Below are 19931 nucleotides of genomic sequence, written 5' to 3' on the forward strand. Positions count from 1 at the left end.
AACTCAGAATACCGACAACAGGAATGGACCACCTTAGTAAGCCAGGGCTGCACATCTTGGGAGAAGATGGGGCAATGGTGGCAGGGTAAGACCAGGATTTTCTCTTTTTTTCCTCTGGCTTTTTCTTGGGGAAGTATTGGGGTGGGCTTTCCTTGCTTTTTAAAATTATCCCGCCCCCAAATGGGAAACACACTACTATGGATTTTCAGGCACTGTGGTCAGATAGAGCTTGAGAGGCTACAAAAATGACTTGAGACCTCACACTCCCTGACCCCTGACCCTGATCATCTTCTTCATAGAACAGGAAATCACACTGGGTTGAATGTTTAATTTTAGTTCAAGATACATCTAAATAATGGGCATGTAAGAAAATTGCTATTGCTTAACATCCACAAAGAAGTTAGGAAAAAAATATCTCCGGATTGTCACTTCTGTGTTTCTTGCACACTTTTTCACTGCTGACAGCATTGGGTCTGTACTCTCTCTTTAACAACCTACTACTTTTTCTAATATCAGTTTAAAAAGTAACGTCTGAATCCATCTTAGTTTAAGATGGGCGCAGTGCAAGAGAGTTACAGTAATTCATTTTGATATCCGCTGTTATTCTAGCAAAAACACAGGCTAAGATGTAAGAAAAATAAGTACAAAATAATGATAACATCCATAAAGTAGTATGTCCTTACTGTCTGTATCTTCAAGGGGAAGATCTATAGAAGGTTCTGTATCTGAGACTGTTCTTCTCCACCGGTGCAAAAGCTGATGGGAAGACACATTTGGTTCTTTTCCAAAGCGACTGCTCCTAAAGTTAGAGTAATGCACAAGTTATGACATGTTTTTAAGGTCTACAGTTCTCTTGGGTTCATTAATGTTATTTCTAAATGTTATTTCCCTGATACAAGTTGCCAAAAGATAATACTGCAAAAGATGAAAAGGGAAAGGACCACTGCAGGTTAGTGGGTTCAATATAAATACTCTGCTAAGAGTTAAACCAGATGTTACACAAAATTCACAGATAGCACTTTGTAAAGCATTCAATACGAGGTGAAGGAAATTTGTACTGGGACCACAAGGCAGGACGTTTTATTAAATAAAAAAAATATTTGTTCATTTAAAATAGAGATATATTTTCAAAAAAGGTAATGTCTATAGATGGACAGGAGGAGATTTTTAACCCTACTTTTCTCAGTGCAGTCCCCAAAGGCACCCCTCTCTTGCCCTGTGATACCGCCAGTGATGTAATTTTTTTTTAGGGTCCCCTGAACAACACAAAGTACAGGACATTTTCATTGGGACTATAGCTAAGAAGGGACAGGGTAAAGCTGATCTTCCTGCATGCTAAAATCTCAATGAAAATTCCCCCAATTAGTAGTAGTAGTAGTAGTAATAATAATAATAATAATAATAATAATAATAATAATAATAATAATAATAAAAAACTAACAGCAATTGGTAGTATTATATCTAACTGGATTCTAAGATGTACGCTCCAATTTTCATTCTGAATAACAGGAGGACAGTCTGTTCCACAAACCTGGGGGCATAGCTGGATTAAAATGCACTACAGGTATTTTATAGCTAAAACAAAGAATCCAAATGTAACACCCCCCCCCCCAAAAAGGAATAATCTTCTAAGTGCCATATCTGAGTTGAACCGAGTTAGCCCAACATGCTTTGGATGTACAGTTCTTCTCAAGAGTTCAAACTCTCAAAGGTAATTCAGTCCACAAGTTAAAAAAGACATTCACAACTCATCGGACTAATTTAGTCAAATTCAAGTAAGGCACCTTGAGACCCATTTCTTCCTTTTTTGAGTTCGCCAGTAGGTAATCAGGAACAATTTTTTAAAAAATCCACTGAGTAATTATTGCAATTATTTAAATAAAACTAAAAGAACATATGATTAGTAATAATGAGTGAGAATTCTAGACATGGATGAGTTTTATCTATTATTACTATAATAGAAAAATAAAAGATAAAAGACATTCCAAATGGTAAAATATCACTAGTGCTCCTTTTCTCATTCTTACACAAAACCTTATACAGGTAGTCCTCATTTAGTGACCACAATTGGTACCAGCAACTGTCATTAAGTGAAGTGGTCACCAAGTGAAACCACAACTGTGCTTACAATCTTACTTCAGCTTTCCTTTGCTTTATAGACCTGCGAAGGTCATAAATATGAGGACTGGTCACAAAGCTACTTTTTCATCACCATTGTAACTGCGATCAGTCACTAAATGAGGACTGCCTAAAACAGAATTGTCACAATGAATTCAATCTACTCATGTATTAATTTTCAACTATATCTCATAAGATCAACTCACCAGAAACTTTCCAAAATTCATGTGAGATTATATGGTGCAAAAGGCTGTGAATTTCAAATACCAGACCAATACTCCAAATAAATGGAGTATTCCCATTTATTTCAGATCAGACAGTATTTCACAATGTGATAAGTGAGCCTTAACACATTGTTTATAATTTGCTTGATTTTTAAATATTAATTATTTAATCACAATTTCATACTTACCTCTCAAGATTACAAGTACCTGGATGGCTAACAGAACGTTTCATCTAAAGAAGAATATAAGAAATAAAACAGATTATTATAGATTTTGAAATGTTAATTGTATGTGACTCTATTTTCTAATGAAATATTATTTTAAAAATATTTATTTGGAATGCTTTTTAAGAATGTATGGGAGAGGAATACACATACCTGAAAGAGTAAATGACATATTATAACATCATAATTCAAAAAAGTACATTATTGTTTTTATGTTAGTTTTAATATTTAGTTTACCAACTGTAAGGAGACCTTGAAGTACTACGTTTGAGCAAATGAGGAGTACTGGGCTAGATCTAAACCTTGACTTTTAGAGCCCACCAGGTCTGCAGAAGAAACCATGGATGCTTGGGAGGTCAGGACACAGTCTAGGGCTGGGAATAGTCAGCCATGGAGGTCCTTAAACCATTAATCTCCTGAAGTGATCTTAGCTTTTTTGCTCATAGACAAATATTATGGAGTTTCTTGAGCAGTAAAAGCATGAGGCAATATCCTCCCCCAATACACAAAGTTGTTGTCAGAGGTACATGTTTCTAAAACAGGGCATTTAAGAATATAATAGGCAACCTTTCCTGAGAAGGCTTGAGGCTTTCATTACTATTGGCAGAGGCTTATCCTGATGACTTGGGCAAGGACAACACTGAGGAAGTGTGTGCTAGCTTATACCCTACTGTTCCCTCCCAAACTTCCCCAAACCTTCAGGAATATTTGACATTAAAGAATATCCAACCATTTGTACAGGTGAAGGTGACACAGGAGAAACTAAAGGATCAGGATGAGGCAATGGAAACATCTCTGGCTTAAATTTGGCATTTGCTATTTTCACACATTCTTCAAGTGTTGTGATAAATGTGTCACAGGTGGCACTGAGCAAGGAAGAAGCTTCATTCATATTCTGAAAACAAAAGGAAAAAGCAGATATTGGAAACTCTTAGAGCAACTAAACAATTTAAGATTTATTTCCCAAACTTTTTACCAATTTAACTGGTAATTGCTGGTTTGTAGGTAATAGCTGGTTTATAGCAACTTAACTTACTTTGATGAACACCAAACATTTTTCTAAGGGCTGGATGGGGCACTTATGTTGACTGTACCACCTCAGACATTTTCTATGAAATCTCTTAAAGGCTGTGGGCATTGAAGGAAGGATGAGGGTGTGACTTGGATGCCTGCTGCCGAGGTAGAGCTGGTTGGGTAGAGCTGGTTGGGGGGCACCAGTGGTTGATGGATGAGCCTTCTTCCTCCCTCAAGGGAGGGGGCCCTTGGGACACACCAGAATGGGGAGCAGGGTTGCAGTTTTCCTCATGGTCCGCACTTCCCTTTGTTCCACTTCACCCCAGCAAAGTGGCAGGCAGTTCCACGGGTCAGCTGAGGAGGAGGCGGCTTCACCAGGACTCTCCTGAGGGTTGTGAGGGGAGGGCAAATGGCACAAGCCTATATTATGGGAGGGAGGGAGCTGGCAGCAAGTCACAAATCACTCCCACTGCCACTGCTTTTTTGTCCTTGGTCATTCTGTTTCTCTGTTTAGGTAAGGAAATATCTCTGAAACAATGACCCAATGGGTCATGGGTTGTCTAGTGACTTCTAACATTAACTCTGTGAGTCAATGTTTATGTTTCTGTCAAGTGAACCTGAAATGCATCCGTGAACAAGAGATAGCAGATTTTTTTCTTTTTTCTACTACAACAGGCATGGCATTTCCTCCTTGACTTTGATATAGGAAATTGCAAAAGCAATTATTCAGGATTGTATTATCACATGGGCTTTTTGAATCAACAACTAGTTAACCTTATAGGAGAAAGTCAAAGAATTGTTAACCTCCATCTCCTGAGCACAAAGATCTCTCGTTTCTGTTAAATACAAATTTAATGGTCTTGTGCTTTGGAAACCGATTCTTTGCAGCAGGCAACAATACAAAAGGGGCTAGAAAAGCTACTGGCTTTTACACTTACACAAATGAAACAACTTAACAATTGATCTATTATTTGTGATTCCTATGAAATGCAGAGACTGATTCCAGAGCCAGTATCTTTTAAAGATGTATTCTAAATTGGGTCTGGGGTTTGCAATTTTTACTTCCTCCCACTTCACATTCTACAGAAAGTGGATCTATATTATGGTGTTGCCAAGATGCTTCATATTTCACAGATAAGCTAGAAGCACCTATCCCTAATCTTATTTTTTTAATACGAGAGTTTAAGATCTAGTTATTCTATAAATTAGGTAGATCAAACTACATATTACTCAGTAATAGTTTTGATATGTTAACCCATGGGCTTTGAGATTGTTTACTGATTTTTCTGGTTATCTTGGTATAATGGCTTCTAGAAATCTCTCTCAAGTGGTCAATATAAATTTAGCATCATTTTGACCCCAATGAAACAAAATACAGATAGATGGTCTAGAATTCCTTTAGTTATCTGGGTAAAATAAATGCATTTGTCAACAAGGTTAACTGGTTAAGAGGCCTTCCTATTTTAATTTCACCACTATTTTAAGTGATTTTACAAACCATTAAACAATTTTATTTCATAATGTCATCCTACCAATCTCACTGTATATATTATACTATAACTGGACTGCTGAATGAACCAGCTTACTCTGCTGAAACAGTTTGGATATTTTTTGCAGAACTTAAAACAAAGTTTGATTATATCACAACACCTCTTCACAGTTTATTAAATTATTATCTGGACTCAGATCTCGATGTCACTTGTTCTCTGAAATGCTGCATCGGTTAAAGAACTTGGAAGCGTTAGCTGTGCCATTCCTAACTTAGTGACTTGCCTTTATAAGATGCAGAAGAAAGTAGATGAAAACAATACATGCACACACACACACACCTGTTTCCCCACAACCCGACTAGGAGATCCACTTCCTTCACAGAACAACTACTGAAGACAGAACACAGCAAATGGGAACAAAATGCCAATTCCTTCCATTCCAAAGAGAGAAACCAAAAAAAAAAAAAAAAATGGGAGAGATGGAGGAAGGGGGGATGGAATAGAATGTGATAAAATGTGGAATCCTAAACATAAAAACACTGCATCAGTTTTGTTACATGCCTCAAGTGTCTTCATTTTTACAGCCAATCTTTCTCGTGTGAGACATTTTGCTGATACATTAAAACCTTGATTCTCTGGATCTCTATTCAGCCAACAACTTCAGATGCAATGTAAATATACACACACACACACACACACACACACACACATACACATACATACATATTTAGACTCTGGCCAAAAATAGTCCATTGTTTCTCAGGCAATTCAGAAAACTGCACTACCTTATGTCATTGCATCAATTTTTCTAATCTGACACATAAAAACATCAATTTAGATCATTTGTTATGCAAATGACGGATACTGACACAAATTATATCATTATGCAAAATGATGTAAGTTGACATAAATGAACACATTCGGATGTAGTGGACATTTGGATTTAAGAGACAAAAAAAGAGACAACCCATCTCTTCAAATAGCCAGTTAAATTAAGGTTTTACTATATTGGAAGGGAACAATAAACATCTTAAGAAAAATAAACTAAAAGTAGGGGAGCCAAGATGGCGATGAGGCAGCAACGGCTGTAAAGAGCTCCTCCAAAAGAATCTGTTGGACGTGGGGAAAAGAAAGAAGCGACAGAGGACCCCTTCTGCAACACAGCCATCATCCAAGCCGCTGAAACAGCAGAAGGTTGACAGATTTGCCACAAGCAAGCAAGTCTCCTCTGTGAGTAATGCTCCTCTGCTTGTCTGTGACCCTCTAGAGTGGGATTGACAGGCTGAGATCAAAAGCCAACAACTTTCAGAGCTTTCCTCACCTCTGACAGAGAATGCCCCCTCCCCACAGGCAGTTGCTGCCAGCTCAGCCGCTGAACGACTTACCCAGGAGGGCGACGTGGATCCTAATTTCAAATCCCTGAAAGAACAAGATGCACTAGATTTTATAACTAGGCATAGCCTACTGACTGCACAGACTGTCCTTTCAATTTTTGACCTGCTGACTACAGTTAAAAATAAAGTTGACTCCCTAAAAGAATCTTTTATAAAATTTATTGAGAGCCAGTCAAATCCTACTGCTCACCCTGCCAAATTAATTGAGCTGTACCTAAATTGTGCCTTACAAACAGCTGGCAGAGGAAAGGAAGATCCCACTTCTAAACTTAAACCTTTAACAGGAAGTGTCAGGGAAGAAAAGAAAAAGATAAGCAATTCTACAGAGGAAGGAGTGAAGGATGAAAAGCTTTTAATAGGCAAATGTCTCCTGCAAACTAATAAGATTACTCTGCAAATCTTAAATTACACAATAAACAGAGGCAGATGGGGATCTAAGAAAGCCATCACTCAGTCCTTAAGCCAGCTATTACACTGCAAGAGACAATTTTTGGACTTAGAAAAAGCAGAATGGCTCCCACCAGAGGCAGTTACAGTCGAGTCTTGTTGACATTCGGACAGTCTGTGGTACCTAGCATGCTCTTTAAAATGAAACCTTTTTTGAGCACTTTTTCAATCTTTCCAATTCATGTTTTTCACTCTGAGGAAGTTAGTTCACTTATAACTCAGCACAGTCAAGCGGGGACTGGTACTTTAATATACAACAGCAAAATTCCCTCAGATAATTTCAAGGACTTTTTATCAACAGAGCCTCTGCTAGGGAAAAATCTAAGCAAACAATTTGTTCAACCCATAACAACACACCTGCCTAATGATTCACTAGAAGAAAGTTTGATTAACTCCTTCAGTGCTTTGCTGCATACAAGACAGGCTGATATACTTAAGAGACTAGATGATCTAAGAGAATCCTTAATGACAACTTGTCAAACAGCCAAGCCATTAATAAATTTTGCCTTACAAAATACCCAGGATAATAATCCCCATTTCGAGCAACCATGTGAGTGTGCTCCTGAAAAGGTGCAACCTACCTACACTCTCATAGCTGCCACGACAAATCAAGTTCTACAAAATTCTAAGTAGCGCCTGATATGGAGGACTGCCCCGCTCTTAACTCATGTCCCAGTAGTCCTCTGAAACCACTAGAAGCCCCAAAATCAAAAATTCTTGTAGTCATGCAGGTTCGTGAGCAGCCCCCTGAAAATCTCAAGCCTGAAGATAGGTGTACTGGTGGGATCCAGCAGAACCATAAAGAGGGCACTGTTAGAGAAGGTATGACGCCACACGGACCAGTGTAAGGCAAATGCCCTAAAAATCCTAACGTGGAATGTAGCTGGCTGGTATCGCAATAGAGGCCTTAATCATTTCAACCCCTTGCACAGTAAGGATGTCAAATTCAAATTCAAATTCAAATTCAAACCTTTATTGGCATTGCAAACATTAAAATACAAGGAATTAGCATATCATAAGGATGACAGCAGGAAAACAATACTCAAAGAAGTGTTTGGTTACATTTCCTTTTGAACACTTCCTCCAGGAACTTAGCAACAATTTGGGTAATCTCAGGTATAGCATCACAGAGCAAATACCGGCAGGATGACACAGGATCCACATCGTTCAGAGGATATTTGCCCTGCAAAGGTCTTAGAAGCAAATCATGTCGAAGAGACACAAATAAATAACAATCAAAAATGATATGATAGATTGTATCTGGGCTGCCACAAAGACAGAGCCTGTCATGGATGGGAATCCGTTTATACCTTCCAAGGAGCACCTTAGAAGGAAAAGCATTCACTCTAGCCAAGAAAAAGGCCCTTCGCTGGGAAGGTAACACAAGATTGTTGAAATAATGCACCATCTTGCCCAATTGATTTTCTGTACCAAGCATGGCAGGGGAGTATACACGAGGTTGGGCTGGTCTGAATTTGTGGTATTCTAAGTACAAAAGTCTCTGTTTAATAGTGCTAAATACAAAGCTTTCATCTGAAAGGTATAGGTCCTCAATTGCAATCCCAATCAGCTTAAGCTTGGATATAATATGTCGTGACCACAGCGAGATGTATTTATCTTTTTTGAGATATGATAGCAGACTTCGAGGAGCTGCTCTATATAAGATTCTGAGCCAATATTTAATTGTTAAAATCCAGGCTTTAGTTTCAATTAAACTTTGACCCGTTTCTAAGCAGATTATGGGATAAGAGACGCAATTAGGAGCCCCTAAGAGCTGCCTCAGAAAGGAAGCCTGTATACCTTCCACTTCAGCGTTAAAAACTCTCAACCAAAGAGGAATACCATAAAGTATTTGAGAGAGAGATTTAGCTTTGAATATCCTAATTGCTGCTGGTACAAATTGATTGCCTCTTGTAAAATAGAATTGTTTGATCTGGGCGGCGAAACAATTGGCTAAGTGAATTGACTTATTACGATGAGTTACCCAAGAAAGATTATAACTAAAAGTAATGCCAAGGTATTTAAAAGTTTTGACTTGTTCAATTTCTATACTGCCCATAGACCATCTCGCCAGGTGCCATCTTTTAGCAAATATTATTACCTTTGATTTGGAAAAATTAATAGTGAGTTACTTTGACAATAATTATAAAATGCCGCCAAATATCTTCGTAAGCCCACCCTCGAGCAGGAAAGAACTGTAGTATCATTGGCATAAAGTAACAATGGAGTAGGGAGACCTCCAAGGCACGTGGGGTGACCATTAACTGAACTAAGGGAGTGAGCCAAGTCATTCAAGAAAAGATTAAAAAGGTGAGGAGCAAGGACACAGCCCTGCTTAACTCCCTTCTGTGTAGGTATTCTCTCTGTTAAATGACCCTTAGTTGAATATTTAACTTGGCAAGAGGTGTCTGTATGTAGTTTCTTTAGTAGGAACAGCAACCTCAGGTCTATTCCTTGTTTCTTCAGTTTAGACCATAGTACATCCCTCGGAATTGAGTCAAAAGCACTTTTAAGATCTATAAATGCTACAAAAAGCTTTTTCCTTCTTAAGTTCAGGTATTTTTCAATTAGGAAGTTCAATGTGAGACAGTGGTCAATTGCAGAATTTCCTTTGCAGAAGCCTATCTGTTCAGGCCCGATTACTTCATTTGTATACATCCAATCTAATAGACGGCGTTCAAGATGTTAGCGTAAAGCTTGCCTAAAATAGATAAAAGACTGATTGGATGAAAATTACCGGGCTGGTCAAACCCACCTTTTTTGTAAATTGGAATTATTATTGAATTGAGCTAAGTATTCGGAATTTTGCCATAATGATCAATGAGCGTAAATAAGGAAGCCAACGGCTGGGCCCACCAATCAACATGATTTTTAAGTAATTCAGCTGGGAGCCTGTCTGGGCCAGGCGATTTTCCCAATTTTAGATCAACAATTAATTCAATGATTTCATCTGTGTTCACCGGAGGCCACGGTGGTAGATCTAAGGCAGTGGAATCATCTTCCTCATTGTAGGGAGCTACAGGGGCATCATACAATGTTGAGAAGTGTGCCGCCCATTGCTGAGATGTAATAGCAGGGGTGGCAAAAGAGGAGTTATCACTGGAATTACTCGAAGTAAGTTTCCAGAAAGATTTACTATCCTTACATTTGATAGCCCTATACAATTGGTCCCATTTACCCTGAAAAAATAATTTTTTTTTCTTAATGATAAGGTCTTGGAAGCTTTCCTTATGTTTTAAGAATTCATTATATTTACTAAAGTCCCCAGCCTGGCGTAATTCTTTAAATATGCATCTCAATTCCTTTTTCCGGATATGGCATTCCAGATCAAACCAAGTGGAAGATTTTGAGACAGCTACCTCAGCAGGTTTAGCTTTTAGACTACATTTGCTAATTAAGCAAGAGAAGATAGAAAGAGCATCTTCAACCGAAGTTGAGTTAGTTAAATCCACTCGCAAGTTGATCATTGGTTCAGATCCAAGTAAAACATGGAAATCCTTTTCTAAAGCTACAGACCATCTAATTCTTTTAAAGATATTATCGGAGGCATGACTGTCATAAAGCGATATGCGTGCAAGGTTTGATGAGTTACATTTTAAAACTATAGTCAAAGGCAGATGGTCACTTTCAATGCGAGATTCGATAGTAAAATAGGAAATATTGGGCAATAGGCTATACGCGCAGAGCATATAATCTATAACACTTTGACCCCTTGTGGAGCTAAAAGTGCACCCCTTTGAGTTGGGGAAGCAGCTTAAACCATTCAGGATTATCATATTGTGCATTATGCAAAGGTCTAATATCTTCCTCCCTGCGGTATTAAAAGCTGCATCACTAGATGATGCAGGGGTAAGCAGAGAATCGGCAGTAAAAGCTCTTCATCATCGAAGCCTAACTTTGAAAACCAGTCATAAATACTATTTCCAATTCTAGCGTTAAAATCACCAGCCATAAAAAGTTGATCTGCAGGAAACTTTTTGGTTAAGAACAAAATGTAGTTAAAAAACTTATCCCAATTGGCAATATAGTCACCACCTTCTGCAGCCTGGGGTAGATAAACATTAACAATAATAAGATTTATAGACGGTAATACCAACCTAAGTGCTTGAGCTACAGGGGGACATGAATCTAACAATAAAATCTGTGCATCAATATTAGCATTCACTAAAATTGCTAATCCAGCCCTGTGACGGCCCTTGCTAAAAAGTTTATAGGCTGGAAGAATAAAATTTCTAAAACCATTTAAATTAAAAAGGTTTGCTGACCAAGTTTCCTGCAAAAGAAGACAATCAAAAGAGGTTAAAAAAATTATAAAATCCATATCATGCATTTTGTTTCTCCACCCCGCTATATTCCAAGAGACCAAGCTCAAGGAACCAGGGGGAATATAAATACTTAGTCAATCCAGCTCAGTTATGTAATTCAGAGAATTAGAAGGATCATCGAATATGCAACCATTTTGGGGAATGGACTTTGAGGCAGAGTATACGGCTTCCATGGTTGTAAAGCTTGAGTCAGTCAATAACTCCTGGGGGTTAGGAGTAGTCAGGCTGGTCTTTAAGCCTTTAGGGATCATAGGCTTCGCATAAGGACTCAGTGAAGAAAGGGTCATAGATTCTTTGTTGTTTCCTGCAGAGCGGGGAACCTCATCATCTCTTATGTTTTGTAGTCTATTTTTTATTAAATATAATCTTTCTAAAATCATTTGTTGGTCTGGAGTGGGTAGGGTTCCAAAAGAACAAAGAAGATCTTCTTCAACTGAGTTTTCCAAAATACTGTAGAGTGTGCTGTTCTGAGATTGAGTGCACTGTTCACCGATGGGTTCTAAGGGCTGTTGGAATTCTTTTGCAGACCTATCTATTGTATCATTCACTGCCAGCTGAGGGGGCATTAACTCCCGCTGCTCTAATTGGGGTTCTTCGTTAGCTGGCTTAATCGTTGGCCTCTTAGGGAATAGGGCTTTGATTGTTGTATTAACAAAGACATGTGTTGAAAAAATCCCTTTTGTCCAAAGGTGCTTTTGATGTTTTTGGATTAATAAGGGCAGTCTAACAGACTCGAATACTAACATGATTCTTTGTGCCCATGGAGTCTGATTAAGGAGTTCCACTGATTCCAAATCAATCAATTGAGGTCTAATGCGGAGAAGCACATGAAGATGGGATTTAGCCTGAAATTTATTTTTCCAACTTGGAATTTTCCCTTTATAAGTACACACTGTTAAACAGACTTTGGTTGGTTGTAATACCAAAGATTGGGTATAGTCTTCACGCCCTAGCGAAATCTCTAGTTTGCTGTTAATTCTCCGAGATGTTTCACTCTCCTGGCAATCAGGTGGAACTCGACATAGCTGCTGAGCTCTTTGATTAAATGCCGGAGAAGAGACCTGGGGATCGTGACGTAATTGAGCAATTTTAGTATGGAGCTTCTTCATTTCAGTCATAAGACTGGAAAGATAAGTTTCAATTCCTTTTATGTTTGCAAAGATACGCTTCACTGTTTGAGCAATTAGAGCAATGTGAGACTGCTCAAAGGTGAGCACATCGAGCTCTTCCTTTTCTTCTGGCTCTTTCCAACTTCCTTTTCCAGTTTTCTCTGACTCCAAAGCTCTGTTAGGGAAAAATGAATGCTGCTTCTTTAATTGCCCCTCCCCAGGACTGGCTTCGGCGGCGTCTTGCTTCTCCAACACCAACCCAGATACTTCTCCGCCCTCCAACTCCACAAACTCACAGCAATCAGCTGCACCACCAACAACAAAGTCCTCTGCTCCCTCATTAGAGGTAAAAAAATCTTCTATCTTAGTTTGTTTGCCAGCTGGTAATAAAGTTGGCTCCTCAAAGCTCCTTGGACGCTTGCCAAGAGTCATTGTCCTTCCTCCACTTTTGCTTTTGCACTTGCTTTTTCCAAATCCCAATCAAATCCCTGTTGCTGTTAACTTAAAGGGATTTCCAGAGGTATATGTTCTGGCCAATTACAGTCTTATAATTGAAACTAAATTGTAATCCACATTAAGATTTACTTTTGCCTTTTGGTAATAGTAGCAGGATTTTTTCTTGGGTTGAAAAAGAAATCTACCTTAACTTCTCAGAAGATTAGGGAACCTCTCCAGGCAGCTCCCTCTTCTCAGTCCCGGCAGTCCATTGAGAAGCTCAACTTTCTTTGAGATAAAAGCTCAGAGGCAGGAGAAGGAGAAGCCCTCGCGTACGTCCAAGCCGCCGCCGCAGCCAAAACCTACCCCAGTAAGGATGTAATACTGTTGCAAGAAACATGGACAGCTGACGACCTGCTTAATGGATACCATTCATATAAAACTGAAGCAATTCCAGGCAGAGGACCAGGGTGGCTGAAAGGCAGCTTGGACGTCCTTATCTCTACCTCTCTAAGGTAGTACCTATATCTATTCCCCCATTAAAACAAATGGCTTTGGCCCTACTTCTTGGCTTGGGTACTGCTTCTTTGCTACTCATCAGTGTTCACCTCCCTCCACTGCAAAGAAAAGCTGAAATCAATGCAACATGGGCGGAGTTAGAGCAATATATCGGCAACCTTCTTCCGGAATATCCCAAAGCCATGGTACTTCTTGGGGGTGACTTTAATGTCAGGATAGGCTCTGATGACTATACCTTATACACCAAATTTCATCAGTACCCACCAGCTCAAGACTATAACTCAGTTTGCACCCCCATCCTGCGTCTGTCCAAAGACAATATATTTAACTATGTTAGGCTTTGTCTTGCAAAATTGGCAAATAAGTTCAACCTCCTCATACTAAATGGTTCCACTGTAGGAGATGATCCAGGCAAATTTACATTCATGGCAGGGGTCAGAACAAGTACCATCAATTACATGCTAATTATCACGAACCTACTACACTATGTGGAGAATTTCAAGGTACTACCCCATTTAGATAGTGATCATCTCCCACTCTGTTTATACTTGAAGCCCCCTACTCTCAGCAGATGCACCTCGAGGCTTATTTTACTCCTGCAATTTCCCCAGCAGGACAAGCAAGACGCTGTGACACATGGATCCTGCAGCTTGACCAGAAGATGAATAAGGCACTGATGGAGGACAATCTGCAAAAATGTCAAATTACTTTCATATCAACCAATTTCACTCAAGTTCCTCTGATCCTGTACAAACCTTTATCACAAAAACTATAACCTCTACTGGCTTGTGACCTCAACTTCTCTTAATCGAGATCCTCAACCTTATCAAAGCCATGGTTTGATAAAGACTGTGCAGAAGCTAAGAAAGCTCTCACCACAGCCTACCATCTGTATAAACCCGAGACAGGGGACAAGCACCAAGACCCTCGAACACCTTCTCATCCTTAAAAACAGTATAAGCATCTAGTGGCTGATAAGAAGAAAAAAGACATAAAAACGACCTGGAAATGACTCATGGAAGCAGTGAAGACAAAGAACTCCTCTCTTTTCTGGCATTTAATATCCCACCAGGTGTCTAGAACTTCTACTTCACTAGACTCTCATATACCATCTAAAGCCTGGGAATTACACTTCCAGAGGATGCATGAAGAGCCCTCCAACGAAACAGCAATGCAAAAGAAGGAAGTTCTGCCTGAGTGGCCCCCTGTATCAGCATCTGAAATTAAGTCTCTCATTGGCCAACTCAGAAAGGGGAAGGCCCTGAGGGCTGACTTTATTCCTCCAGAATTATTAAAGAACAACATACAGTGGTGGACTCCAGTGTTGACATTGCTCTTCACCTATACTGACACTACTGGGTGTGTCCCCAAGGACTGGGGCTTGGCAATTATAGTCCCAATCTTCAAGAAGGGTAAGAGAGATGAACCTGCCAATTATAGGGCAATCAGTCTGTTAAACATAATTAGTAAACTTTATGGCAAACTTCTCCATGAAAAACTTAAGGATTGGCTGAATCAGGGAAACCTGATAGGAGAAGAGCAGGCTGGTTTCAGAGAAGGTAGAGGCACTATTGATCAATGTGTGGTCCTACAGCTTTTGATTGAAAAATATTCAACCAATAAAACAACATCATTGTATATTGCCTTTATAGATCTTAAGGCAGCTTTTGACTTGGTATCTAGGACCAGACTATGGGAGAAACTGGAAGCTACATCAATTGACCACAGGCTTCTGCATTTAATCCATACCCTACACACCAATATGATCCTTAAGATCAGGTGGAATATGCAAGGGTCTCTCTCGAAGCCAATTAAAGTTCAGAAGGGGGTGAAACAGGGCTGTAGTCTAGCCCCCCTACTTTTCAACTTTTATATCAACGAAATGATGAATTGCTTAAACAATCCAGATTTCCATCCCCCTAAACTAGGGGACATTAGCATTGCCCTGTTACTCTATGCAGATGATGCTGTAGGTTCTTTCTAGAACACTCATAGGCCTCAAAAGAGCTCTGAAAACTCTGGCCCAGCACTGTGATAACACTAAACTGGAAATAAACTACCAGAAAACTAAGGTAATGGCTTTTGCCAATAGGCGGAAACTCCATTCATGGAGTATTCATGACCACAGAATAAAGCAAGTGACCAGTTTCAAGTATTTAGGTGTAATCATCCATGCCTCCAGCTCGAGAAAAGCCCACTGTGAATATGCTGCAGCTTCTGGACAAAGATCTGCCAATGCCATCTTAAAATTTTTTCGTTGTAAGGGAGGACCTTACGTTCCAGCCACACTCAAACTCTTTCAGGCCAAATTGTTAGCTCAGCTGCTCTGTGGGACTCTAGTTGGCCCTCCACTCTCGTGTTTCACACCTCTGGAAAGAGTGCAATCTAAATTCATCAGAGCAGCGCTCCAGATACCTCGATGTGTTTCAAATGCACCTTTATGCCAAAAGTTGAGTCAAGAGTGTGTCTAGCCTCTCTTAACCTTTGGCTAAAGTTCAATTTTTACCCCAAAGGCCCAGCACCTCTCACTCTTCAGGATAACTTTCAGTCCACATGGATTAAGGCCATTGATTCTAATCTTTTACAGCTAGGCTATTCCCCATCCTCAGTTCTCGAGATGGAATACAACCAGGCCAAACAAGAACTGAAACAAAGGATAAAGGATATAGAGCGGCAAGCAAATCTAGGGAAGGTTCTATCCTTCCTGTCTCCAGCGCACAATAAATATATCGTCACTGCCGCCAGTTATCTTATACAGCTCGAAACACCCAGCCATCGGAAAGCCTTTTTGTTAGCTCAATGCCATGCTCTCCCCTCTGCGGTACTGGAGGGCAAATATAAAAAAATACCATTGGCCATAAGGCTTTGTCCGTATGACTCCAGAGACGTGGAAACCACAGACCATGTCCTTCTTCACTGTGTTTTCTACACAGATCTCTGAACCAAACTCATCTTACCTCTGATTAGTAAATATCCTGGTTACCCAGATTCAGACTATGTGCAAATGCTGCTCATAGATGAAAAGTCTATTGTCACAGTGCAGGTAGCTAGGTTTTGTACTGCAGCAATGAAGATTCGCCCGACCCTGATGGGCTAATTTATGTAATGTATTTTATGTAACAGTAACTCATTTAAATGTTTATATATTAACATAGTGGTAATTTTAGATACTTACATTTTACATTTAACATAATCTTAGTGACTATAGTTTCACCTAGTATAGGGTGCACCTAGATTGCACCCATAGAGTTTAGTTAGATAGTTTTATAAATGTATTTTAATTTTATTTTAACTTTTAATTTTATTTTATCCTAGGTTCCTATCATTTTAAGATAGACTATGCATACTTTCACAGAGCATCATCCTTGTACTGGTCCAAGACCACAATAAACTTTGATTGATTGAAACTGAAAGTATTTTGTATATGTGTGAGATTCAGTTATTACTGGTAGTGTGGCAGTGATGTACCATTATGGTACTCTCAGATAAAGCTATGGATTCAACATGACACTGTTGCACAGCCCTATAATCCAAGAACTTAATTTCAGAAACATCGTTTAAATGGGTGAGTAAAAGCTCCTTCAAACAATTATCTAATACCTCAATGCTAGGTGAGGAATGATTCTCATCATGATGAACATATTCTTGTATTGTATGGACCTGCTGCATCAAGAGGTCACAATAGAGACGCAGTTCAGACATTTTGGTTTTTAGAGACTCGTTGGTTTCATTTATTTCTGGAAGAATATCAGAAAACAGAAACTTTACTATTCAGGGTTATAAGTGCCCTCCCCAAATATTAAAAAAAAAATCAATATTCATATCTAACTCTTTTGAATTGTCTACAACTTGTTAAACTTCTGATCTTTTTGCCAATTTCCAGTTTTACGTCTATTTTGTAGTTCTTCATAATTCCACTTTTTTCCAATGGGCTTACTAAGTGTGCAGAGCATTCTGAATAACTGTTTTGATACACCCTGTAGAACTGACCACTGGCTACGGTGGCTCTATTGAAAATGGGAAAGCTACCTTATACATAAAATAATATTAGTCTATGCAGCTCAATTTTGCCTTCTTTGATTTATATCATCTATGTCCAACTGCAGAATCACTCTGAAATCTGCAGTCTTCTCAGGTATCTTGGTTCTCTGAATGGGAGGATTCCAAGAACTATTCCCGGAATTTCCTTCAACTCAGTGACATGTTCTAAGCTAACAGAAAGTACATTCATTGCTGCTCAAGGCAGTAGTACTATGTGTACCCTGAAGCAGGTTCCACAAAGGCAGTGGGTTTTACTTGTAAGTGAAATCATATTAACAAAATCATCTCAACAAAATGAACAGATCTCAGTACATGTAACTGAGCAAAACCTTTAGCAACTTCAGTGTCACTCAGCCAACTTCTAACACTGACACTCCCAAAATATGTATGATGGGGCGGAGGGGGCACACAGTGTAGCCCTGCTCCCAGTGCCAGTGTGCACCCCAGCCACACTCTCAACCCCCCTGTGAAGCAGGCCTATGGTGGAGGGTTTCTGCCTAACGGGAGGAATCCTGTACAGTCTCCAACTCCACACTGCTTGGGGGAGCCCTACTTGTATGCATTTCTGTGTATGCAGGACTGCTTCACATGAAAGTGTGCATTAGTGGCAAGAGTGAGACAGCAGGACATTTTACAACAGTTCCCAGAGACTACAGAACTGAAAGCAAGCGCCCCTTGGGCTCTGCTCTAGGTAAGGAGAGCCAGGAGAGCAAAGGGCCACTTGCTGTAAGAACAGTATGATATAGAGAAAACCAGCCTGGCCCCTTCCACTTGGCCAGTGCCTGTTTTCCTCTTCCCTATATACATTTGTATGTCTATTGACCTATGAACCTGCGACAGGCGGTGTCTTAACTTTGAGTATCTGAAGACGATGAAAGTGCCTAGAAGTTTCAAACCACCAAGCAAAGCCATATGGCTGCACCCCCCCGCCCTCAGTGTTCAACACGCAGAGGCTGCGGTAGGGTGAACCATGAAAGAAAAAGAAATAAACTTAGATGTACATTTGATGGCTTTAAACCACACCTATAAAATATTCAAGAAGCCACTTTTTAATGATTTCATAATATTTTAGAAAACATATGTACCTTTTTCTTTTTTAGTTCTGGCATCTGTCAGGCAAGCTTTGGAGCTCCCTAGGGCTACTAGCCACCTCTGTCGCTCAGCAGCATTGACAGCTTTCATGTAGAAATGCTGCTCTCCTGGGATTATTAGCTCCATTCTGGTGCTATCCATCGGATGAACTTAGGAAAAAGAGAAAACACAAAATAAGCTTATAGATTTTCCAAAATTGCCTAGAATAAGAACAATAGTGTTATCTAAACAAAATGTATTACTTTAGTTAAGAGACTGGCAAAGCAGCGCCTACAGGCACCAATGCACTTACAATAGGAGCCAGTTTGGTCTAGTGCAGTGTTTTTCAAGCTTGGCAGCTTGAAGATGTGGGGACTTCAACTTCCAGAATTCCCCAGCCGGCCATGCCGGCTGGGGAATTCTGGGAGTTGAAGTCTGCACATCTTCAAGCTGCTAAGCTTGAAAAACACTGGTCTAGTGGCTAAGGCACCAGGCTAGAAACCAGGAGACTGTGAGTTCTAGTCCTCCCTTAGGCATGAAAGCTGGCGGGTGGACTCTGGGCCAGCCAGTCACACCCTCTCAGCTCAACCCACCTCATAGGGTTGTTGTTGTGGGAAAATAGGAGGAGGAAGGAGCATTAGGTATGTTCACCACCTTGAGTTATTTATAAAAATAATAAAGGCAGGATAAAAAAAAATTGTTTAAACCAAAAAAATACCCTCCATGGCATTACAGAATGACATCAGAAGGATATGCTCATATGAGTGCTGTTCTCTCTGTGCTTCTGTGATATTAACATACATTGCATTCTCCAGATTCAAAGATATATATTTAAAGGTGTTGAAAGATGTTGCCTACACCTACACAGATGTTCTCTGTGTTTTACCAAAAGTTGCCACCAAAGGCAGGTGCACCGTAGTGGTATCAGGAACAGAAGCAGACATACTTTTAAACTAAAAAGATGTCTCAAGGACATGTTCGGTCTCAGAAACCATGTTTAGTTCTTAAATTGAGAATTTAGTTCTCTCCCAAAGTTGCTATTGTTCCACATTTTTTGTTCCTACAGGTAAGGAATTCGGAACCAGAAAAGCCTAATTGTAAATCTCCGTGGCCTAATGCTGATAATTTTGCACAGACCAGAATAAAAGACAAGTTCTTCACTGCTAGCCTTACCTTTGATTTCACACACGGCCATCTTTATACTTCCTTTGCTGCCTTTACAAACATCATCCTGTGAATCGTAGTAGGACAGTATCCCATTATCCAGAACAAACCAGCGAGGCTTCCAACCTAAGAAAATAGCAGAAAAGAACATTCATCTGTTAAATTTCACATAAACAGCAACACCATGCTTCATATAGAACTTATAGCTGAAATCATGTTCATTCACATTGTGTTTGGGAGTAAATTATGCCATTTTAATAATACACAGAGACTAACCTACATCTTCAAAATAGATGTTTACTAGATAGATAGAAAGACCTAAATAAGTCATCTAAAGAACTTGAAATTGAGAGAGT

The 19931-nt window shown here is 39.6% G+C and overlaps 1 protein-coding gene across 1 annotated transcript in view; it reads right to left on the reverse strand.

Moving 5' to 3' along the window:
* PLEKHA3 (pleckstrin homology domain containing A3) overlaps window positions 1-19931 on the reverse strand; it is a 33409-nt gene that overhangs the window by 6795 nt on the left and 6683 nt on the right. The window contains exons 2-7 of the mRNA XM_088135764.1: window positions 19585-19701; window positions 18426-18581; window positions 16900-17036; window positions 3297-3461; window positions 2531-2574; window positions 684-799 (exon numbers count right to left, since the gene is read on the reverse strand). Coding sequence (XP_087991890.1) covers window positions 684-799; window positions 2531-2574; window positions 3297-3461; window positions 16900-17036; window positions 18426-18581; window positions 19585-19701 — 735 coding nt within the window. The remainder of the gene's footprint in view (window positions 1-683; window positions 800-2530; window positions 2575-3296; window positions 3462-16899; window positions 17037-18425; window positions 18582-19584; window positions 19702-19931) is intronic.

Source organism: Python bivittatus, unplaced genomic scaffold (assembly GCF_059951505.1).
Source record: "Python bivittatus isolate LINGU-HERP-01145 unplaced genomic scaffold, Pbiv_v1 ctg000200_np1212, whole genome shotgun sequence".
NCBI classification, from domain to species: Eukaryota; Metazoa; Chordata; class Lepidosauria; order Squamata; family Pythonidae; genus Python; species Python bivittatus.